General features: G+C 39.3%; 1 protein-coding gene across 3 annotated transcripts in view; it reads left to right on the plus strand.

Moving 5' to 3' along the window:
* Window positions 1-25,724, plus strand: part of UBE2E3 (ubiquitin conjugating enzyme E2 E3) — a 104,176-nt gene that overhangs the window by 77,498 nt on the left and 954 nt on the right. For all 3 annotated transcript variants that reach the window (XM_055397200.2, XM_055397198.2, XM_055397199.2), the window contains exons 4-5: window positions 20,292-20,424; window positions 24,282-24,429. In XM_055397200.2, coding sequence (XP_055253175.1) covers window positions 20,292-20,424; window positions 24,282-24,429 — 281 coding nt within the window. The remainder of the gene's footprint in view (window positions 1-20,291; window positions 20,425-24,281; window positions 24,430-25,724) is intronic.

Below are 25,724 nucleotides of genomic sequence, written 5' to 3' on the forward strand. Positions count from 1 at the left end.
GAGGTAGGAGAAATGGCATGATCAAAGTCGTTAGGAATTTTTCCAAAGATTCCAGAGGATTTCTGAGGCTTCCCAGTACAATTAGTTTGCTGCTTCCATTTTTGTGTTATCAGAACGATTGCTTAAAAGGGTTTGTTGAATGATTGGATACGCGGCCTGGAGAAGAAGGAAGCTTAAAACTCAAGTCTGTGTAGCTGAAATGATAAGAGAAAGTGATTTATTTTAAAATAATATTATTTTCTGATTATCAAAGTATAATTATTACAGAATATTTGATAAGACACAAAAGCAAAAATACACATAATAAAAATCGACTATGGTTCCACTGCGAACATAACCACTGTTAATGGTTTCATCTAACTTATGTAAAATATATATACACATATTTTTTATACATTTTGATTACCACTAATACAGTTTTGTGACACTTCTCCACATTAATCTGTTATGAGCATTTCTCCTTGTCAGTAAATAATCTTCAGAATCATGATTTTTAGTGACTATTTTATAGTTCATTGAAAACCTCATCATTTAACTGTTACCATTTTGTTGGACATTTGAGTTGCATTGTTAAATTTGCTTTGAGCCTCCTTATAAAAAAATCTTTATCCACATCTCTGTTTATTCTCTTAGGACAGCGTCTTAGAAGTGGGATTACTTGACCACATGGTTCTTGACACTTGTGGCTAAAGAACTTTTAAAAAGTTACACTCCTCTCTCCGCCAATCAGTAATGTGTGAGCATGACTGTTCCTCCCACACTTTTGCTATCAAGTACTATAATTTTTGGTCTTTACAAGGGCCAGGTTTTGTTTTGAAGATTATTTTGACCTTGTTGAGTTTGAGATGACAGTTGGACAGATAATTATGATGTTCAGTAAATGCAAAATATACAGTACTACAGTTCTAGACTTAGAAACAATCTATATGTAGTTTCTGTGAAATGTTATCTCAAAGCTGTATATATATATATATAGAGAGAGAGAGAGTGTGTGTGATGGTATCTGTGGTGTATATATCCATCAAAAAGCAGGGTATGTATGACTGAACTTTAGGGTAAATCCAGATAATAAGAGATGGAAGTGGGGGAAGAAAGGATCTTTCAAGGTGACAGAATGCAAGTGTTCATCAGTAGGAGGTTGTGGTTTCTGTAAGGTCTTATCCTAAGGAGTATTTGATTTTAGCTTACTGTGCAGCAACTGCTTTTGTAATTTCACATTTCTAACCTGGTTTCAGTGTGCAGTTACGCTAGTAGAACTGTTCTGTGTCACATAGATTAATGTATTCTTGATTGTTTTAGTGAATCTTTTACTGTTTTATATTCTGTTAGATGATATTACTAAAGTCCCTGAATGATAGTCGTAGGTGTTAAACTATTTAGGTCTGTTTTAAACGTGTTTTATAGCTTGATGGTCATAATAATATCTAGTGATGTTATTGGTTAATGTTCTAGATTTAATAATCATTATAATTAATAATGTATTTTCCCAAATTATGTGGAATTTTCTATATGTTACAAGGTAAACTGGGACAAATTACTAAATATAAATAGGATTTAGAATACTATTTTACCCATCTATGATTGCTGTACCTGTTACTTACAAGTCTACCTCTGCTTTGTAGTCAGAGAAGGAAATGGTAAGAAAGCAGAGAACAGGAAGAGCAGGGATCTTAAACTATCATAAAACATTTTACTTTTTAGAGACAAATGTATAGGCAAAATTACTTGTGCATTGTATGAGTAAGAATGTTTTTGAGATAGTTTCTCATTTGACCACACTTTTAAAAATTGTTACAGTCTGCTGGTTGAGCTTCCTTGGTGACTCAGACAGTAAAGAATTCTTCCAGGAATGCAGGAGACCTAGGTTTGATCCCTGGGTCGGGAAGATCCCCTGGAGAAGGGAATGGCAACCCACTCCGGTATTCTTGCCTGGAGAATTCCATGGAGAGAGGAGTCTGGCAGGCTGCAGTCCATGAGATCACAGAGACACGACTAAGCAACTAAGACTGCTTGCCTGGAAAATCCCATGGACAGAGGAACCTAGTGGGCTATAGCCCATGGGGTTGCAGAGTTGGATGTGACTGAGCAACTAGCACACATTTTGCTGGTTATCATTGTAGCTTTTGGAGATGGTGATGGGGGAGTTGTCCAGGGAGGCTATCATGCCCCTCACTGAGCCCAGCAGAGCAGCATCACCTTCATAAATTCACTATATACAAGATGATAATGAGTTTTGGCAAGAAGTTACTGTAGCCTATTAACATCTGTCTGCACAATAGGAGTACAGAGCCTAGGTAATTATGTCATAGCTGAGTATTTTCCCATTCTTCCTGCATACCAGCTCTTCCTGCTCCCCCAAGTCCTTTTGAATGTTTTTGGCTACACTTTATATCACCCGATGACCTTTTAAATCTCTCTTAAGCTCAGGCCACACCCCACACTTCACACTGATTAAGTCAAAATCTCTTGGGGCTACAGCCTGAGGATCAGTAACTTAAAGCTCCATGGTTGATTCCACTTGGCAGCCAAGGTTGCAACCCATGGCTTCAGATATAGTAATACCATCGGTGAATTTAGTAGTTCTTAACAGTGTTGCTTATTAAAATCACCTGGGAGATTTAGTGCATGGTGTTCCTCCCCTTACTCTCCCTTTATCACTTGAGTGAACCAGTGTTAACTGAAAGGAATATAGTCCATTCCCTAGATGTGTTAGGACAAAACAAAACATAAAAGAAAGGATAAGTTTGTTAAGTACTCTTTTTGGGAGAAATCCTGCTTATGTAAGTGACTTTGCATTTGACCAGCATTATTTCATGTATCATATTTCAAGACTTAACCTGGTAGCTCAGACGGTAAAGCGTCTGCCTATGATGGGGGAGACCTGGGTTCAATCCCTGGGTCGGGAAGGTCTCCTGGAGAAGGAAATGGCAACTCACTCCAGTATTCGTGCCTAGAAAATCCCATGGATGGAGGAGCCTGGTAGGTGCCAGTCCATGGGGTCGCAAAGAGTCGGACACGACTGAGCGACTTCACTTTGACTTTTACTTTTCATTTCATGTTCATAATATTTGTACAGCCTCTGTGAGGGCAAAGATGTCTTTTCTGTTCATCACTCTATTTTCAGTGCCTAACAGTGCCCAGCATATAGTGGCTGCTCAGTAAATGTTACAAGAATGGGCCATTAGCACTGAATTTTGAAAGTACCTTGCTTACTTATATCTATATGTATAACCTATATGTACTATGCAGATGGTGATTGCAGACATGAAATTAAAAGATGCTTACTCCTTGAAAGGAAAGTTATGACCAACCTAGACAGCATATTAAAAAGCAGAGACATTACTTTGCCAACAAAGGTCCGTCTAGTCAAGGCTATGGTTTTTCCAGTAGTCACGTATGGATGTGAGAGTTGGACTGTGAAGAAAGCTGAGTACTGAAGAGTTGATGCTTTTGAACTGTGGTGTTGGAGAAGACTCTTGCGAGTCCCTTGGACTGCAACGAGATCCAACCAGTGCATCCTAAAGGAGATCAGTCCTGGGTGTTCATTGGAAGGACTGATGTTGAAGCTGAAACTCCAGTCCTTTGGCCACCTGATGCGAAGAGCTGACTCATTTGAAAAGACCCTGATGCTGGGAAAGATTGAGGGCAGGAGGAGAAGGGGACGATAGAGGATGAGATGGTTGGATGGCATCACCGACTCGATGGACATGGGTTTGGGTGGACTCCGGGAGTTGGTGATGGACAGGGAGGCCTGGCGTGCTGCAGTTCATGGGGTTGCAAAGAGTCAGACAGGACTGAGTGACTGAACTGACTGACTTCCTATGTTATGAAGCTTTATAATTACTTATCCACTAAGGAAAAAGATCTTTCATAAAACAGAACATAAGCAGGAAATAGATTTATTTAATTTTGAAAGATTTTTGCAGGTCAGGGATTCAGTGTGGGCTTCATAAAGTTTTGAATGAAAATGGATTGTGCAGCACAAACAGTTCATATTTGGCCCTCAAACTTTAAAACAAAGCATACAGAAAAACCAAAAGACAGATTTGTGCTTAATTTAACCTTCATGATAAACTAGACTAGAACTTGGCACATTTATCAACTTGTTAGTTGTATTTTACCCATGTCCTAAAGTATTCAATAGAGGATGGTAAGTTAAAATGAGATGATCCTGTTAAATATGATTGATACATGATACAGATTTACAGTATATTGGCAAAGCTTAAACTTTGGACAAATTAATGAAAATTAATTTTGGACATTAATCTCTCTTTTGCTGTGCTCCAAACTTTATAATATGCAAGGAATGGGGGCAAGGATGCTACTTAAGAAAGGGTAAGTCATTCTACCTAGGACATCTAAAAGCTCTTATTAAATCTTTGTTATTCCAGAATTAGGGTATCTCACGTGCCTAAGTGCTAGGATTGAGGAAAACAAACATCATTCAAATTCACTCTGCCTGTTTTAAATCTTGTGTGGTTTAGATTTTCTCCTGTGGTCTTGGTCCTTTAGTCACATAAAACTCATGGGGTTGTTCTTTCCCCACTTGTTTTTTTAATTAAGTTAAAAAAAAAAGCAAAACTATTTTTTTCTTACATAGGAAACAATTTAGAATAGAATAGAAAAGAGTATACAGTGAAAAGTAGGTTTCGTTTCTACTACAGAGCACCAGATTCTTCTTAGAGGAAACCATATTAGCATTTTCTTGTATATCTTTCCAGAGTCTGTTTATATTGCCAACATGCACATGCAGATAGCTTTTGTAGTTTATACCTGTAATAGAAGTATTTGCATCCATTGCTCTGTACTTTGTTTTCTTTTTTGTTCCCCCACCCACCCTGTTTAACATGTCTTACAGATCTTGCCGAATTACGTTTTTGTTTTCCTCGCTGTGAGTTGGTGTGGTCCCCATATTCTTAGCAGATGAAGTCCTCTCTAGTCTAACATCCTTTTCAAAGCCACATTTCTCCCATAGCTCTTCGTGTAATTAATCTCTTTTGCTTTGCTCCCATTTACCTTTTTTGTCACTCTATTACATACCTGTCATGGTCTGCTATCTATTATCATGATTTATATGTGGTTTTCTCATCCTGAGTGTCATCTCCTCATCCCTGTATTTTTCCGTAATCTGGTTTATCCTCATCTGCAGGACTTTAGTTACCACCTGTGTACTCAGGTCTCAGAAAGGTGTATCTACTCTGAGTTGTAGATATTTAACACAGACAGGCTTTGACATTGTGATACATCTATTTCTTGTGTATCTCAAAGGCATCTTAATCCTAGCATGTCCAAGGCCATCTTCTTTTCCATTGTCTCTAGCCTAGTATCTGTATGAATCTGAGTTGTACATCCAGAAAACCGAACTGTTCTTGATATCTCGTGCTCCCTTACCTCCCGGTTGATTTTTTCTTCCTAAACCTCTCTCAAACCCATCGTCTTCTCTTTGTAATACCACCTTAGTGCAGTCTGCCTTCATCTTCCCCTGAATTGTCACAGCAGTCCACTAACATGGCCTTTCTGGTTCTCTTCGGGACCCTTTTCCGTACAGCATCATGAGGGATGTTTTCACAATGTCCATAGTAGTCTGCCGCCCTGCCCCTGCTTCAAATAGCTTGAAGCTGGGCCCTGTAATATAGCTCAGCAGGGCCCCGCTCCCTCTTCAGCTCACCCGTCCCTGCGCTGTCCCCTGTTCCCTTTGCATCTGCCACACTACACTTGCTTCCAGGCCCTGCCGGCCACCGTGCTCCTTCCACCTCTGGGCAGTTACATATGCTCTTTAGTGTTCCCCAGCTCTTTCCTTTAACCTTTTCCTGGTTAACCCCCACTGAGTGTTTCAGATATCATCTCAAACATTGGATACTCTGCGAATCTTCCCTGTGCTTCCTAACTAGGTCACATCCTCCGGTCACTCGGCAAATATACTTGTCCTTTGTAGCACATTTTCTGTCTCTTTGTGTATGCGTGTTCATGCACACGTGTGTGCGTTTATTTGGTTTCTCACTGTATTCCCAGATAAGCAGTAATTTCCCTGAAGGCACTGGCCTTTATATCTTTAGTTTTCTGCATAAGTGCTCAGCACAGAAGACCCTCAGATCTTTAATGAATAAATGAATGACTTTGTTTCCATTTTCTCCATTGAGTCAACTGTGGTGAAGTGTGCACACTTTTGCAAAAGCTCAAGCAGATATTTCAGGTTCAAAGTGAATTCATACACTCAGCAAGACACAGTATGGCTTAATAAGCAGTGCTGCAGACTTCCCAGGGCCTTTAATTTACCAGAAAAGAGACCAACTTTCTGGGGATGGGGAATGGGAAGATAGTTGTGAACTGCTGACAGACCGCTAGGTCTGTATTTTAGTTGTCTAAGCCATTTCCCCTCTCCCGTTGTCTTATATCATTTCTCCCTAATAGTAAACTCATAGTTACTTTCCATCTAGAGAAATATGACTTTTCCCAGAGCAGTCAGGAGTAGCACCTGTTTCACTTATAAAACAAATGTTTGAAGTTTGAAAAGAAATACAAAGGTATGGTTAAGATTGCGTTCTCTCTAGATAGACTCACTGTGTCTGCCTCCATACTAGCCATGGAGAATTCGGGCAGAGCTGCTTACCTGCTGTGAGCCTTGGTTTCCTCATGTGGGGAGCTGGGATCGTATCTCACAGGATTGTTGCGAGGCTTAAATGAGATGCACAGCACTTGTAGTGACCCTCGGCTGCATTTGGCGATACCCAAATGCTCAGTCAGCTCCCGTGGTTACTGTCGTGGCTGCAGCAGCTCTTCCTTTGGGGACGTATTTTGCCAGTACAAAGGTTGCTTGGTCTACTTCACACATATGCGTTTAGCATTTGATGTAATTAATGTAATTAAATTTTTTCTGCATGCCAGGAATATCCCAAAGCCCTGACCGCCATAGGTAACCTTGTTAAAGTGAGTTACTCATTGATCACTGAGATTACCTTCTCTCCCACACTCCACTTTCCAATGTCCCGGGGAAGGTAGAACTCTAAAGTCTTCAGCCAACAGAGTGGAAGGGACTAGAAGGAGAAAGGGTGGTGAGTGTTTGCCTTAACAGCTTGGAGGGGATAATAGATATTCTTGATATCTTCATTTAAAAGTCTGGGATCTTCACATATATAGTACTTCATTTAAAGTTATGGCGAAATTGTTTAAACTGACTTACGAGCCAGCATTGAAACTACCAGTTGTACTAATATGGTTAAAATGTGACCCAAGTTCCAAATTAACTGATTTTAAAACAAATTTGGAGGGTATGCATCCCTTTTTAAGTTTGACACTTCTCATAAACCACAGGTAAAGAAATGGTTACTAACTTGCTTTAATGTAGAAACGTTTATTTGTTCTTAACTTTATTTGTATTTTTTTAATCACTAAGCTTTACTTTTAGAGCAGTTTTAGGTTCACAGCAAAATTGAGTAGAAAGTACAGAGAGTTCCCATACCACCTGCTGTCCCCCCACACACAGCTTCCTCACTGCCGTCTGGTAACACACTGGCGCGTTTGTTGGTGCTGAACCCACATCTGACACCTGTCATCACTCAGTGTCCTTACTTTACATTAGGCTTCACTCTTGGGTTCACTGTGCGTTTGGATGAATGTGTAATGACATGTGTTCACTATGCATTGGAGGCACTGGTGTTACAGAACCCACCTGCCCATGCAGGAAACACAAGAGATGGGGTTCAATTCCTGGGTTGGGAAGATCGCTAGAGAAGGAAATGGCAACCTGCTCCAGTGTTTCTGCCTGGGAAGTTCCATGCAGAGAAGCATGGGGGGGTCCATGGAGTCACAACATGACTGAGCACACACCCAGTCAGTACAGAATAGTTACACTGTCCTAAGGTCCTCTGTGTTCTGCCTGTTCATCCCATCCTTCCCATTAGACCCTATTCACCACTGATCTTTTTACAAATTCCATAGTTCTGAATTTTTCTAGAATGTCATATATTTGGAATCATACAACATGTATGAGTCAGATTGGCTTCTTCCACTGAGAATATGCATTTAAGTTTCCTTTATGTCTTTTCATGACTTGATAGCTTACTTCTTTTGAACATTGAATAATGTTCTACCATCTGAATATAGTGATACAAATTTATTTATCCATTCACTGACTAAAGGCGATCTTAGTTGCCTCAAAGTTTTGGCCATTATGAATAAAGCTGCTCTAAACATCCGTACGCAGGTTTTTGTTAGATGTAAGTTTTCAGCTCATTAAGCACCAAGGTGCACAGTTGCTGATTGTGTGGTAAGAGTGTATGCTTAGTTTTGTAAGAAATTGGTTGGACTGCCTTCTGAAGAGGCTGTACCATTTTGCATCCCCACCAGTAGTTAATAAGGGTTCCTGTTGCGCCGTATCTTCACCAGTATTTGCTGTTGTCAGTGTTTGGGATTTTGGCCACTCATATAGGTGTGTAGTGGTATCTTGTTTTAATTTAGAATTCCCTAATGATGTCTTTATGTTTTATATTAGATCTGTGATCCATTTTGAGTTCATGTTTGTGAAGGGTGTAAGGTTTGTGTCCAAATTTTATTTTTTTTTTAACATATGGATGTCCAGTTGTTGGTCACACCATTTTTTGAAAAAACTATCTCTGCTGAATTGTATTACCTTCATTCCTTTGTCCAAGGTCACTTGACTTTATGTGGGTCTGTTTCTGGCTTCTGTTTTTGTCCAGTTGATCCATTTGTCTATTCTTTGCCAGTTCCCCAGTGTCTGGATTACCATTGCTGTATAGTAAGTCTTGAAGTTGGATAGTGTCCGTCCTCTGACTTCATTCTCCTTTGATACTGTGTTGGCTTTCCTGGGTCTTTGTCTCTCATTGGTGACGGACAGGGAGGCCTGGCGTGCTGTGATTCATGGGGTCGCGGAGAGTTGGACACGACTGAGCGACTGAACTGAACTGAACTGAACAGAGTAATGTGCTGGGATTTTGATGATTCGCGTTGAATCTGTAGATGGAAGGAACTGACATCTTGACAGTTTCGAATTTTCTTACCCATGAACATAGAGTATTCTTCATTTATTTAGTTCTTCTTTGGTTTTATTTGTATTTGTAATATAGTGTTTTAAAATTTAGTCATGGTGGATAAGGTCTATTCAAATAGGTCTGTTCAGGTTGTATGAACATGTTATTTTAGTTCACTCTTCCCTGGTGGCTCAGATGGTAAAGCGTCTACCTGCAATGCGGGAGATCTGGGTTCGATCCCTGGATTGGAAAATCCCCTGGAGAAAGAAATGGCAACCCACACCGGTACTCTTGCCTGGAAAATCCCGTGGATGGAGGAGCCTGGTAGGCTACAGTCCATGGGGTCGCAAAGAGTCAGACACGACTGAGTGACTTCACTTTCACTTTATCTTAGTTCAAACTCTTTCATTCTTGTAGACATAAAATTAAACCCATGCTTAAGTAAGAACTTTGTATCAGTAAGTTTTAAATTTTAAGTGTGTACTACATGCAGGTATATCTATTTTAGCAGTTTAATGGTTTAGAATGGGACACTCACCATTATACTAGTTTTCATAGTTTTGTCCGTCTTCTGTCATTTTTGATAGTCTTATCTCCTTGAATTTAATTCAGCTTATTTTAAGATTGCCATAGGGATAGAAACCATATAGATTTTAGTGCAATCTTTGCATTTGGCTTAGTATGGTAGCTGTGTGGATGAAAGAATTGTGTTTTTTAAAAAAGGATATGTATAAAGTTGAATCTATTATTAAGCATTTGAAATTTCTTATGGGGCACTCCAGTTCTGTGAATGGCTAGTGTTTATGGCCCTTGTAGTAACAGTAATTGTTGAATTAATACTCAAGCGATGAGAAAATGGATTTCGCTAAGATCAGTCTTCCTGCTGCTAATGTTTAAAATAATGTCAGTCGTTAACAATAGGAACAGTTGGTAACAGAAAATTCCCAGGTGCAAGTTTGTCACGCTGTCTTAACTTTCTACCTGCTTTTTACTTTTGTGTAGAAGATGTGATAACTTATGGGAAACATGGTACTTAAAGGGAGGAAAGGAGAAAAACAGTAAAAGTACTTCTCATTGTCTTAATTATGGAATTTAGCAATTCATCTTTCTTCTTGGTGTTAGCAAATAGTGAGATTTCAGTAAACAAAGTTCCTGTTAATTTTGTCTCTGCTTTTGCATAATTTGAGTCAGAACTGAAATGGATTTTACTTTCGCTGTATCAGTAAATTACTAAGTATAAATGAGCCTTTTCCTCCAAAGTTAATTCAGGTTTACCCCACTATCCGAAAGAAGAGTGCTCCTAGGAAACCTTTGGTAAGCCTAAATGACGTCAAGTGAAGAAGCAGTTGCTACCTTAGGACATGTCTTGCTCATATGCACAAAATAAATCAAAATAAAGCCCAGATGCCCACGGACACACAGATCAGAGCTACGGAAGCTTGATGCTGAGATGCAGAGTGTAGTTCCCGGGGAAGGAGGCTGCTAGTGCTGCCCTCACTGCTCAGGATGCGCCGCCTCCTTGTTAAATGCAAGTGAAGACTGGTCACTATTTTCACCTCTCACCTTTTTTTTGCAAAAGCCAAGATCCTCTTCAGGTCTTTTTGGCTGATGAAAACAGGCAGGTCTTTAGTAAGAGCAGGCATAAAGTGGCATAAGAATGGCATAAAATGAATTTTTTAAAAGTAGGGGATAGCTGTATAAAGAAAAAGTTCCTTTTTCACTTTCTCCTTTCCCTTTTTCTTTCCCTTTCCTCTGCCATTAAACATGCTCTAAGATCTCCCTTTCATCTCCCCTTGAGCAGCTCGAATAACACTCTAGTCACTTTGAATGATTAAAATGCATCTGCTTTTCAGGGCATAAAATGCCCAGCCCACTGTAAGTTAAAGAGCCTGGTTCACATCTTGCAGCCTCATGGAGCTTATATTCTAGAGGGAGACAGATGTGAGAGGAATAGATAAAATACGTGTTAGAGACTGATTGATGCTGTGGAGAAAAATAGAAAGAAGGGTGAAATGTGTGGAGATTGTGTTTGACATTTTGGATGAGAGCGGCCAAGAAAAGCCTCGCTGAGAAGGTGGGTTTTGAGTCAGCAGAGACCTTAAGAAGGTGGTGGAACAAACCACATTCATATGTGAGGAAGAGCGTTCCAGGGAGAGAGACACTGGTGGATATGTACATTATATGTTAAGAAAGAGTTGTGTAGCCAGCTGAACAAGGAAGACAGGAGCCGATAAAAAGGATAGCAGCAAATGATAGTGCCTTTAGGTCATAGAACTTTAACACAGAATGAGAAGGTAAGCATTATTATCATGGAGGGGTTTGACCACAGTTATGTGAGCTGATTTACTATCACTCTGTCTGGTTGTCTTTGAGAATAGACTACCGTTGTGGGCTTAGGGTCCCAGGGGGAAACAAGGAGGCTACTGTAGTTAACGTGCCAAAGGATGCTGGTGTTTTCAGTCAAGGATGAGGTGATAGGGAGAATTTGAGGTATGTTTTGAAGATAAAACCAATGGAATTTACAGATGTGGGATAGAGATAAGTGTTGTCAAGGGTGAGGTCTAGGCGTTTGCCCTGAGCATTGGCCATCAGTTCAATTCAGTCGCTCAGTCGTGTCCGACTCTTTGTGACCCCATGAATCACAGCACGCCTGGTCTCCCTGGAGTTCACTCAAAATCCAACTTCCGGAGTTTACTCAAACTCACCTCCATCGAGTCAGTGATGCCATCCAGCCATCTCATTCTCTGTCGTCCCCTTCTCCTCCTGCCCCCAATCCCTCCCAGCATCAGACTCTTTTCCAGTGAGTCAATTCGTCACGTGAGGTGGCCAAAGTATTGGACTTTCAGCTTTAGCATCAGTCCTTTCAATGAACACCCAGGATTGATCTCCTTTAGAATGGACTGGTTGGATCTCCTTGCAGTCCAAGGGACTCTCAAGAGTCTTCTGCAACACCATAGTTCAAAAGCATCAATTCTTTGGCACTCAGCTTTCTTCACAGTCCAACTCTCACATCCATACATGACCACTGGAAAAACCATAGCCTTGACTAGATGGACCTTTGTTGGCAAAGTAATGTCTCTGCTCTTTAATATGCTATCTAGGTTGGTCATAACTTTCCTTCCAAGGAGTAAGTGTCTTTTAATTTCATGGCTGCAATCAGCATCTGCAGTGATTTTGGAGCCCCCAAATATAAAGTCTGACACTGTTTCCCCATCTATTTCCCATGAAGTGATGGGACCACATGCCATGACCTTTGTTTTCTGAATGTTGAGCTTTAAGCCAACTGTTTCACTCTCCTCTTTCACTTTCATCAAGAGGCTTTTGAGTTCCTCTTCACTTTCTGCCATAAGGGTGGTGTCATCTGCATATCTGAGGTCATTGATATTTCTCCCGGCAATCTTGATTCCAGCTTGTGCTTCTTCCAGCCCAACGTTCCTCATGATGTACTCTGCATATAAGTTAAATAAGCAGGGTGACAAGATACAGCCTTGACGTACTCCTTTTTCTATTTGGAACCAGTCTGTTGTTCCATGTACGGTTCTGACTATTGCTTCCTGACCTGCATACGGGTTTCTCAAGAGGCAGGTCAGGTGGTCTGGTATTCCCATCTCTTTCAAAATTTTCCACAGTTTATGGTGATCCACACAGTCAAAGGCTTTGGCATAGTCAATAAAGCAGAAATAGATGTTTTTCTGGAACTCTCTTGCTTTTTCCATGGTCCAGCGGATGTTGGCAATTTGGTCTCTGTTTCCTCTGCCATTTCTAAAACGAGCTTGAACATCTGGAAGTTCACAGTTCACATATTGCTGAAGCCTGGCTTGGAGAATTTTGAGCATGACTTGACTAGCGTGTGAAATGAGTGCGGTTGTGCGGTAGTTTGAGCATTGTTTGGCATTGCCTTTCTTTGGGATTGGGATGAAAACTGACCTTTTCCAGTCCTGTGGCCACTGCTGAGTTTTCCAAATTTGCTGGCCTCTTGAGTGCAGCACTTTCACAGCATCATCTTTCAGGATTTAAAATAGCTCAACTGGAATTCCAGCTTTCTAAGGCCCGCTTGACTTCACATTCCAGGATGTCTGGCTCTAGGTGAGTGATCACACCTTCATGATTATCTTGGTCGTGAAGATCTTTTTTGTACAGTTCTTCTGTGTATTCCTGCCACCTCTTCTTAATATCTTCTGCTTCTATTAGGTCCATACCATTTCTGTCCTTTATCGAGCCCATCTTTGCATGAAATGTTTCCTTGGTATCTCTAATTTTCTTGAAGACATCTCTAGTCTTTCCTATTGTGTTGTTTTCCCTCTATATCTTTGCACTGATTGCTGAGGAAGGCTGTCTCATCTCTCCTTGCTATTCTTTGGAACTCTGCATTCAGATGCTTATATCTTTCCTTTTCTCCTTTGCTTTTCGCTTCTCTTCTTTTCACAGCTATTTGTAAGGTCTCCCCAGTTAAGAGGAATCTGGATCAGGGATTCAATTTGGGGCATGTTAAAGTTTTCATAATTACTGGAATCAAAATATCAGATTTCAAAATAAAGACTGTTTAGTAGGCATTTAGATTTATAGCCCTTAAAATCAGTATAGAAATGTAGGCTGGGGATACAAATTGGTGGGTTCAGAGCTTACTGTTGCCATTGGAAGTCATAAAATAGCAGGAGATCAACAAAAGTGTATTATGGAGGTATAAAGGAGAAGTTTAAGGACTGAGCTCTAAAGGACTGGTAATATTCAGAAGTTAGGGAGTTAAGGAATGGCAGTAGTGATTGCCATAGTGATAATGGCATTTAGCGATTGAGACGGAGGGGCCGAGAAAGTTGGGAGGAGAGCCAGTAAGTACAATGAAGCAGAAAAGTATATCAAGGAGGAAGAAGTGACTGTGTCAAATAAGATGAAGACTGAGAAATGAGCAGTTAGGTCCAGTGATGAGGTCATTGGTGGCTTTGGATGAGAGCTGTTTCAGTGGTGGTGGTGGGATAAGAGCCTGTTAGAGGTAATTGAAATGAGAGCTGGAAGCGGTAGAGGAAGATCGAGGAAGTGGCATCTTAGTATTCTTGTGGGCAGGACTCACCAGAGAGGGAAAAACTGATGATCCAGGATGGAGTATAGAATTGTTGGAGTGTTGTTCTTTTTGGAAAAGAGAGACTAAGAACTAGTGGAAAGGTGCTGTTAGGGCCTGTCTTGAGATTGCCAGCACTTAGCACCGCTTTTCTACTCGGTTATGACGCCTCGGTGGCAGGTCAGCTACTAGCCTGTAAAATGTTGTGGTTGAGTTAGACTGAAGTCAGTCATGTATCCAGCACGGCCCCGCCATCTACCTCCCCGCTAACACACATCTTTGTTAGCAGGCGGCACCTTTGTGGGAAAGGAAGAGGACAAGGAGGCCCTTATTCTAGATAGGGCAGCCAACAAGGGCTGAATTTTAGCCCTAACTTACCTTGTGCTGCGCTAAATTGCTTCAGTCGTATCCGACTCTTTGTGACCTCATGGACTGTGCCAGGCTCCTTTGTCCACGGGGTTCTCAGGGCAGTACTGGAGTAGGTTGCCATTTCCTTCTTCAGGGGATCTTCCCAACCCAGGGATCAAACCCGCATCTCTTTTAAGTCCTGCACCTTAGGCTAGGTGTTCTTAGAACACAACCATGAGCTACAGCCCTACTAGGTCTACTCCAAGACAGTGGCTGCTGCTGCTGAGTCCCTTCAGTCGTGTCCAACTCGGTGCAACCCCAGAGATGGCAGCCCACCAGGCTCCTCCGTCCCTGGGATTCTCCAGGCAAAAACACTGGAGTGGGTTGCCATTTCCTTCTCCACCAAGACAGTGGGGAAAACCACATTTCATATCCTGCTGTCATAACCAGATCCTTAGTGTCTTGTAGCAGAAATAGCATAACTGAGAAGAAAGCAAACTTAAGAACCAAGAATTTGCTGTGGGAGTCCCAGCTCTTCTACCACCTCAAAGAGAGGATTTGAGATGGATGATTTTCTTTCTGTGAATTGGTTTCTTCAAGTGTAAAAGGAGGCGGTGAGCATCAACCGGATCCTTTTCATGCTGAAATTCTGTGAATCACTAAAGTATAGTAATCCCCAGCCATCTCAAGCATAACATAATTCTGCCAAAACCAAAGAGTTTCACTGAGGATATTCATTCAGTTTCTTTGGAGAATAGCTTTCCTTACATTGCTCCCCAAATATTTGTGAAATTTGACTGAAGATTAAATTACACATAGCAGCACAGAAATTATAAGAAGAAATATACATATAGCAAAACCATTGAAGTCAATAGAGATTTATTCAGATTTCGTCCAAATTCTATCAGAATGTTTTGTAGCTGTGGGATATATGGAAAGTTATTTAACTCTCTGAACTTTAGTTTCCTCATCTAAAAAACAGTGATATAATAATAGTATGTTTTATACATTTGTAAGGAGAATTCAGTGAGATGTGTGCTATGGTGCTTTGAGAAATGCTTGGCTTCTTAGCTGCTGCTTTTATCATCGTCATTATTGTCGTCAGTGTGTGGAGAGCCTGTGTGGTTTAGAAGCAGCTTAGTAAAGCAGCTATACTGTAAAAGTCTCACACTGCAGTTTTATAGTGATTACTTTGAGTCATCAAGGGAAAAATTAACTTAGAAAAGGAAATGTCATTGAATCAGGTTAAATTGTTTTTGTTTTTTTTATTGGAGGCAAATTACCTTACATTAGTATATTGGTTGGTTTTGCCATACATTGACACGAATCCGCCCTGGGTGTACATGTGTTCCCCCTCTTGAATCCCCCCTCCCACCTCCCTCTTCCCCATATCCTCCCTCCAGGTCATCCCCGTGCACCAGCCCCAAGCATCCTATATCATGTGTCGAACCTGGGCTGGTGATTCATTTCACATATGATAATATACATGCTACAATACCATTCTCCCAAATCATCCCACCTTCACCCTCTCCCACAGAGTCCCAAAGACTGTTCTATACACCTGTGTCTCTTTTGCTGTCTCGTATACAGGGTTAAGGTTACCATCTTTCTAAATTCCATATATATGCGTTAGTATACTGTATTGATGTTTTTCTTTCTGGCTTACTTCACTCTGTATAATAGGCTCCAGTTTCATCCACCTCATTAGAACTGATTCAAATGCATTCTTTTTGATGGCTGAAAAATACTCCATTGTGTATATGTACCAGAGCTTTCTTATCCATTCATCTGCAGATGGACATCTAGGTTGCTTCCATGTCCTGGCTATTATAAACAGTGCTGCAATGAACATTGGAGTACATGTGTGTCTTTCAATTCTGGTTTCCTCGGTGTATATGCTCAGGAGTGTGATTGCTGGATCATATGGCAGTTCTGTTTCCAGTTTTTTGAGGAATCTCCACACTGTTCTAAACTGTCTTCTTTTTATAAACAAAACTGTTACTTCATTTTCTATCTTTTTAGTTAGAGCGAAAATTCCCTTGGGGAGTATACCTGATTCTCAAATGATTACCAAACAATGAGCCATTACTGTAATTAGTTTCACTTGTGTATACTTCAAACTTTGAAAACAATATTTTTCAAAAATATATTTTCTGTAAATAGACCATAATAGTAAGATTTTATAGTTCATGTATGTCTACCTTTAAAATAGGTTTTTGAAACATAGTATAAACATTTTGATCCATCAAGTTTTCTATACTCTTTCTATATGAACTGTTTTCAGAGTGATTATTGATAGCATTGCTTGCTTAATGTTTACAGTCTACAGTGTATGTTTTACAGAATTAGGATATGGTCAGATCATTTAATGTATGTTTGAATGGCCTAATGTCATTGCTTTATCAATGTTGGTTTACACTTATTTTAAATCAAACATGCAGATTATTTATAAACTGACGGTTGCTAAAAGAAGAAAAGCATTATATATACTTCAGGGCAGAAAGTTAAGTTAGTCTATAAGGTTAGAGAAAAATAGAAGTCTGTAAGGTAAATTTGAAAAGTACTGTGAGTTTAGATTTTATTTGAATTATCTGTCATTGTAGTTTATAAATGAAATGATGGTGTTGAACACAATGTAATGTACTTCAGATTTAGCACCAAGAAATGGCAAGCCACTCCAGTGTTCTTGCCTGGAGAATCCCAGTAACAGGGGAGCCTGGTGGTCTGCTGTCTCTGGGGTCACACAGAGTCGGACACGACTGAAGCAACTTAGCAGCAGCAGCAGCACTCAGACCTTGAGATACATTCGCACTAAAGGGAACCAGGTCTCCTTGAAGAAATAACAGATTCCAAGGGTAGGAGCCTGGAACATACTGTAATGCTAAAAAGTAAGAAAATGCTTCCCCGAATATGATGGTGGCCTATGTTAAGGATATAAGGATACAGGAGTCATTTTGAAGATGTTCCCATTGGCCAAATCTGGGATAATTTGAGCATCAAAATAATTAAATGCAGTAAGAATTCTAAACCATTAGGAAAAAAGATTGGAATCCATGAGACCTCACGAAAAATACACATGTTCATACAGATGGGAGAAGAGAGGGTTCAAGTACCAACTAGTAAATGAGAAAAATGCTGACATTGGAAAATTATGATTTTATCACTATCATAGTAAAGTTCACTTTAACCAGGAATCACAAGTCGATGTTAAATCTAGTGTAGAAGTGCTGAAGAAGACTGAGGTATTTGCACGGTCTTGGGCTTCCCTCCCAGAGAAGGCAATGGCAAGCCACTCCAGTACTCTTGCCTAGAAAATCCCATGGATGGAGGAGCCTGGTTCACATCGCTGTGAACAAAGCTAGTGGAGGTGTTGGAATTCCAGTTGAGCTATTTCAAATCCTGAAAGATGATGCTGTCAAAGTGCTGCACTCAATATGCCAGCAAATTTGGAAAACTCAGCAGTGGCCACAGGACTGGAAAAGGTCAGTTTTCATTCCAATCCCAAAGAAAAGCAATGCCAAAGAATGCTCAAACTACAGCACAATTACACTCATCTCACACGCTAATAAAGTCATGCTCAAAATTCTCCAAGCCAGGCTTCAGCAATACGTGAACTGTGAACTTCCAGATGTTCAAGCAGGTTTTAGAAAAGGCAGAGGCACCAGAGATCAAATTGCCAACATCCACTGGATCATGGAAAAAGCAAGAGAGTTCCAGAAAAACATCTATTTCTGCTTTATTGACTATGCCAAAGCCTTTGACTGTGTGGATCACAAGAAACTGTGGAACATTCTGAAAGAGATGGAATACCAGACCACCTGACCTGCCTCTTGAGAAACCTGTATGCAGGTCAGGAAGCAACAGTTAGAACTGGACATGGAACAACAGACTGGTTCCAAATAGGAAAAGGAGTACGTCAAGGTTGTATCTTGTCACCCTGCTTATTTAACTTCTATGCAGAGTACATCATGAGGAAGGCTGGGCTGGAAGAAGCACAAGCTGGAATCAAGATTGCCGGGAGAAATATCAATAACTCCAGATGTGCAGATGACACCACCCTTATGGCAGAAAGTGAAGAGGAACTACAAAGCCTCTTGATGAAAGTGATAAAGGAGAGTGAAAAGGTTGGCTTGAAGCTCAACATTCAGAAAACAAAGGTCCCATCATCTGGTCCCATCACTTCATGGGAAATAGATGGGAAAACAGTGGAAACAGTGTCAGACTTTATTTTGGGGGGCTCCAAAATCACTGTGGATGTTGATTGCAGCCATGAAATTAAAAGACGCTTACTCCTTGGAAGGAAAGTTATGACCAAGCTAGATAGCATATTTAAAAGCAGAAACATTACTTTGCCAACAAAGGTCCGTCTAGTCAAGGCTGTGGTTTTTCCAGTGGTCATGTATGGATGTGAGAGTTGGACTGTGAAGAAAGCTGATCGCCAAAGAATTGATGCTTTTCAACTGTGGTGCTGGAGAAAACTCTTGAGAGTCCCTTGGACTGCAAGGAGATCCAACCAGTCCATTCTAAAGGAGATCAGTCCTGGGTGTTCATTGGAAGGACTGATGCTAAAGCTGAAACTGCAATATTTTGGCCACCTCATGCGACGAGTTGACTCACTGGAAAAGACACTGATGCTGGGAGGGATTGGGGGCAGGAGGAGATGGGGACAACAGAGGATGAGATGGCTGGATGACATCACCGACTCGATTGACATGAGTTTGAGTGAACTCCAGCAGTTGGTGATGGACAGGGAGGCCTGACGTACTGTGATTCATGGGTTCGCAAAAAGTCGGACCCGACTGAGTGACTGAACTGAACTGATGCTTCCCTCCTGTTGATTCAAGCAGTAAAGAATCCGCCTGCGATGCAGGAGACACAGGAGGCACGAGTTCGATCCCTGGGTCAGAAAGATTGCCTAGAGGAGAGCACGGCAGTCCACTCCGGTGTTCTTGCTGCGAAAAATCCCATGAACAGGGAAGCCTTGCAGGTTGTGGTACTTGGGGTCACGAAGAGTCGGACATGCCTGGAGCAGCTGAGCACAGACGCACTGAGTTTCCAAAGACTGCTTCTTGGTTGTAGTCGCATAGTACTTGATCTGGATAATGAAAATCAACATCACCAGTGTGCCTCTGGATATGACACCCTGGGAAGAACACAGCATCACTTATGTTCTCTTCTAGCCAGTAATGTACTACCTGCATATAATCGTAAGGAAACACCAGAGAAGTTCAAAGTGATGAGCATTCTATTAATATAAGAACTGTATTCTTCAAAAATGCTAAATATTGTAGGCAAAGGAAGGCTGAAAGGCTCTATGTTAAAGGAGACTAAAGACACTGGACATAGGTGGTTGATCTCAAGGCTGGGATCCTGTATCTGGAGGAAATTGAGGGTTTTTTAAAGGCATAATTGGGTCAGTTGATGGTATTGTACAATTTGCAGATTGTAGGTATTGTACAGATTTTACTTTTATTGAAGTTGTAGCTATATTGAAGTTGTATTAGGTTGTTTTAGGAAATGATACTGAAATATTTATGAGGAAAGGACTATGATACATTGAACTTCTCTCAAATGGCTTAGAAAAAAAGCTTTGTGTGCATGTGCGTGTGTGTATTTTAAAAGGGGAAGATAGAGAAAGAGAAAAGGAGTTGAGTAAAACAAATAAGGAAAACGGGATTCTGGATAAAGTTTCTTTGTTGTTGTGATTTTTCTATAAGTTAGAACTATTTCCAAATATGTTTATTCACACATCCCTACACAAGTTGGTTGAGGCTTATTTCTTTTATATTTATCTTGTACTGTTCTAGGTTGCTAATTTACCTTTGATATTTAATTGGTTTAAGATGCTAACATTCATAGATCACAGATACACACATTGATTTTTAATTTCTTTTAAACAGTGCTGGGCCTAAAGGAGATAACATTTATGAATGGAGATCGACTATACTTGGTCCACCAGGTTCTGTATATGAAGGTGGTGTGTTTTTTCTGGATATCACATTTTCATCCGATTATCCATTTAAGCCACCAAAGGTAAGAACCTAGAATTGCGTTCTTTATTACTTATTCTTTTCCAGAATCAGTTGTCAGAAGAGTTAATGTGTGGATGAAGTTATGGTTTTCATGGATTATGTGGAAACTCTTGTAACTAATGATTTTTAAAATGTGATAGTAATTGACTTCTGTTTTACAAATAGCTTTGTATATAATCAGTGAAGAGTGTGTTAAATGTAAATAAAGGTATGCCACTTTGCATATCAATAAGCAAATAAATTATGGTATGAGAGAAAATATCATATGAACCTTACTTAAGAAACCTGTTGGGATAAAAGGCAAATTTGACAGCTTCCGGAAATAAGAGTTAGGTATCTTGAATTTTTTGCTGAATACTGTATCTTTATAGATGAGCAAAAACTAGAAACCCGTAGCAAAGAAGAGGGAACTAATGCTATTTAATATATTTATTTCGTGCCCACTGTAAGTATGGTGCGTTAATGAGAAAGAGAGAGGCTGAGTGAGAATTAAGAGAGAATGAGGCTAAGTATGAATTATGTGGATAACAGCGAAAAGGGTTGAGTTGTGTCTTGTAATGACTGACAATTATTTTTAAAGTCTTAAACATAGCAGTTACTTGACTAGCTTCTTCCTCTGACTTCTCCCTGTAAAATGGTCAAGCCAGCAGTTTTTACCATCAGTATTAAGTGTGAGTCTAATTATGCTCTAGTTAGACTTAGAAGATATTGTAGAGAAATGTTAAGCCAGCTTTCATGAAATGTTTTTCTTTTCAATGTAGTTTCTTACGTTCCTTCCTTTATTTAAAATATGTATAGCGATTTAGAGCCTATGCTCACATGCCTGCGTGTAATGTGTGTATGTAAAAATAATTTTTTTATTCCCTCATTGAATAAGGTAACAACAGTTCCACCTAGTGGTATTTACCTCAAATTGCAGATACCAGGGTTCCTTATCACCTACATGTATTTGCTGACAACTATAGCTGTCAGTTTTTAAGTGCTTTACTAAGTGGTCCCATCAGCATCTAAGATTTTTAACTGATTGTTTTATTTAAAGTTCTCCAGTATGTCGAGTATCTCTTGATAGATCAAAGAAAGTGACAAAACCCTCATGTTAATAAAACTGAAGACTGTATTCATACTCAAGAATGACACATGTTAAATTCCAGCAGATCATTAACTATTTAGTTTGCCTTAAGTCCTTAAGTTTCCTGTGTGATACAGGAAAGCAAAACCTTAGCAAAATAGCTCATGACTGTATCTATAGTAATGCTTATTTCTATACCTCATTTTTCATATTGGAAACTGGTTTTAACATGGTAGAAAAATTAGAAAAACATTTACAAGATTTAGTTTTTATGAAATTGTTTTTATACATGAGGGAAAATTTGTTGAAGGAAAACACATTTTTCTTAGCATCTTTTAATGAAAATAGAAATTGACTATCATAGTTACATATATATGATTTGTCATCATTGTTTTGGTTAATACAGTGTTCATTAACTTAGCATGTTAATTTTTTTGCTAAAGTCTCAATATTTTTATTTTCTAACCCTTTACTGTTGATTCCTTCCTCTTCCCTGAGATGTCTTATATAGTATTTTGAAGCACTCTTCAGATCTGTAGTTGGACAAGAGAAAAGAATAAAACTCCTGCTGTTATCTTGGTTTGGGTGTAATTACTGTCTACAGTTCTGCTTATTTTTGACGTTCAGATAAGGTGTTGAACTTCCTGAAGAATAATAGAAATTTAATTCTTTTCTGTTCATTGGTTTAAAAGCTGAAAGTATTCAAAATATTAATCATGTTTTGTAAGCTCTCTATTGAGTAGTCATCTGTCAGTGATACTAACATACGTTATTCCCATATTTTAGAGCAGAGTCAATAGAAATATAATGCAAGCTACGTGTGTAATTTTTGATAGAAACAGTGAAATTAATTTTAATAACATTTTACTTAATCCAGCATGTCCAAAAATACTGTCATTTTAATATGTAATCAGTAGACTTATCAGGAATGCCCTGTTTCTCTGTTTGGTATTGAGTCTTTGAAATCTAGTGTGTATTTGATACTTTTAGCCCATCTTATTTCTTACCAGCCACATTTTAGGAGTTCTGTGTAACTAGCATGTACTATGTTGGAACAGTTCTGGAATTATATACAGTAGTTTCTTTTTACCCTCAGAAGCAGAATTCTAGGACCCTCAGTGGATGCCTGAAATCACAGATAAATACCAGATTTTATATAATGCTATTTTTTCCTATGCATAAATAACCATGATAAGGTTTAATTTATCAGTTAGGCACAGTAAGAAATTAACCATAACTAATAATAAAATTAGAGCAATTATAGCAATATACTATAATAAATGTTGTGAGAGTTTGTTCCCTCTCAAAATATCTTGTACAGATTGAATGCCTTTTCCATTGTAACTAAGCACTTGTGGCTGTAGCTTTTGCAGCTTGAGGTACAACAGCAAAACTAGCACAAGTTCCCCCTGCTCCTCCCCTGCCTTTTTTTTTTTTCTTTTTGCAATTTCATGGATAGAAGTCTCGTTCTTAACATAGATCTTAGCAACCTCAGAGTAGAATTTGTTTTCTGCCCTTATTACGTTGAAAACTTTTTATCTTTTCACTCAACACAATAACTTGATCGCTTCTCTTTCCAGATCTGAGTTGCCAGCATCACTGCTCTTGAGCTTTGGGGCAATTATGAAATAAAGTGAGGGGGACTTGAATGTAAGCACCGCAGTACTGCAGCAGTGGAGCTGATAACCAGGATGCTACTCAGTATCCTGTGACTGGGCAGGATTATGCTGGACACCCAGGCAGGGCAGGACGGCACAAGATTTCATCCTGCTGCTCAAAACAACACAGTTTGAGACTTATAAATTGTTTATTTCTGAACTTTTGCATTTAATATTTTTGGATCCCAGTCGACCTGAGGGTTCCAAAACTGGAACTGAGGAGGGTGAAAGTGTGGATAAAATGGGTACTACTATACTCTCTTCCTCCTCCTTCCCCACTATACCAGTGCTTGCTTTCTTGTTTTTAATTATGCATCCTCATCAGAAATACACATTTGAGGGCTTTAACCATTTTCTTCCCAGACTCCACTTGGGAGATCACAGTACTTTACCAGTTCCAAGGGATCAGGAACTATCTTTTCTATTTTGCAGTTCCAAATTAAGAATTAACCACTGAATTTGTGTTTGTGATTGTTTTGAAATTTGCCAGTATTTGTTTCTATGATTTATTCTCTCTTTTTCCACATATTTCAAGGATATAATGGTTTCCTTTATTCAGTAGTTTAAGACCTTGTTCTGTTTGATTGTCTTATTCTAACAAGACAGTGTGAGCCATTTGCGGAAATTAAAGTCTGAGAAATAGAAACACTGGTGATTTCACCAACCTTCTGCAGTATTTTTTGACACATGGTGAGAGATTAGTTGAGTTGATGGCCTTTTTTTTTACTAACATGTAACTTTAGTTTTATGTTTAAAAAATTCTTCACTACTTTCTTTCACCTTTGGCACCAAAACATATCTGTTCTCCTTCATTTCCTATTTTTAAACAGGGATGTGTGTGTACATGGCCACACGTACATATAGTGAATTACTGTATCATTTATTTAAACAATTCTGCACCTCACTTTGTTTTAAAAGCAATGTAGTTCCTGCTATACTGGATAAAAACAAAATTTCCTGCAGCTGAATTAAATAAGATCATTTAATTTTGCTATTACTAAAACTAGGGTTTGATTAGCTCTTCAGTTATATGCTGTTTGCTGTGATATGTAATATGTTCCACTTCATTTTTGCTAGTGAGAGTTTTGGTTGGTAATAAAGCTTATCTGTTTCTAATGTCGCTGCCCTCAGGTTACTTTCCGCACCAGAATCTATCACTGCAACATCAATAGTCAGGGAGTCATCTGCCTGGACATCCTTAAAGACAACTGGAGTCCTGCTTTGACTATTTCAAAGGTTTTGCTGTCAATTTGTTCTCTTTTGACAGACTGCAACCCTGGTAAGTAGATTTTTATTAACACATTCAGTGAGGCTCCAAAAATCGGTGCATTTTTCTGTTAGCTTAAGGCTTAAGGTGAATTTGAGAAGTAAATGCTATTGGTACAAAGATCAGCAAAAAACACTTTTTGAGACACTTATCAATGCCATTTCAATTAGAATAGACCAAAAGTTTCACAATAACTTCCTTTAGTTTGTTAAAGGCGTACTACCCTGTGGTTATTTTCTTCCTGTCATTGATGAACTCCCTATTTTCTGAATTACGGAGTTGTGCAAACCCCTTCTGATGAGAGTAATATTTCTGACACCATGGTCTCCTCCTCTTGCTCCTTTCCTGCTGTCATGTGCTTGAATGCAGTCAGCTGCTCAGCAGTGAAGGGCTTCTTGTTCTCCCTTCCATCATCCTTTTTGGATTATGGTTAGTTTTATTAGATGTGGTAATAGTGGATATTAAAATAACTGATGAGAGGTTAGACTAGATTATGATTATTAAAATTCAGGGATAAAGTCATTAGTGTGTAATTTTTAAGAAATGCTTAACTGCCACACATGATCTTTCATGTGGGTAGCTGACTTGAAGAAGGAATGTTTAGGCGTGGGATTTCACGTGTGATATCTTACTAAGTGGTCATTTTGTAAAGGAATTGACTAATTTTTTCCTAAATATTTAATCAACCACCAAAGGCTATTACTGATATCTTAGATCCAGCAGTTGCACATGCACCATGGATAGAGAGAGAGTGTAGGGATGTGTGGAAGGATATGCATTGTGGCATCATTTATTAAAGCAGAAGACTGTAAACAACCTACATGGCCATAGATAGAGGATGTAGCTTAAAGAGGTAGCTCTGTGTGAATTAATGGAGAAAACTCTCAAAGATACATTAAGCTAAAAAAGCATGGCACTGAAAAATAGGCAAAAAAATAATATTCTAAATGCTTATAAATACATAAAATATCTCTGAGTAGAGATGCTATAAATCGTTTGCCAGGAAAAGAAACTTCTAAATTGTTGGAAGCAGGAAGGAAGAGAGCTTTTTTACATTTTACTGGCTGTTGTTTGATGTGCTTCAAATTTTGTACCACATGTACATAGTGGACCTTCTTGAAAAACAAGCTCAAAATAAAATTTACATCTCAGATTCAGTTTCCCACTCAGAATATTATTTAAAACAAAATGGCAAGTAAGTTTTCAAATCGAGGTAAGGATGATGATTTAAATCATATTGTACAGAATGAAAGAAATATTTCATTCTGAAAAGCCTTGTGTCATAGGATCTGCATTTGGAAAAATTA

This window comes from Moschus berezovskii, chromosome 2 (genome assembly GCF_049115385.1).
Source record: "Moschus berezovskii isolate FMDL1 chromosome 2, NW_MosBer_1.0, whole genome shotgun sequence".
Classification (NCBI taxonomy): domain Eukaryota; kingdom Metazoa; phylum Chordata; class Mammalia; order Artiodactyla; family Moschidae; genus Moschus; species Moschus berezovskii.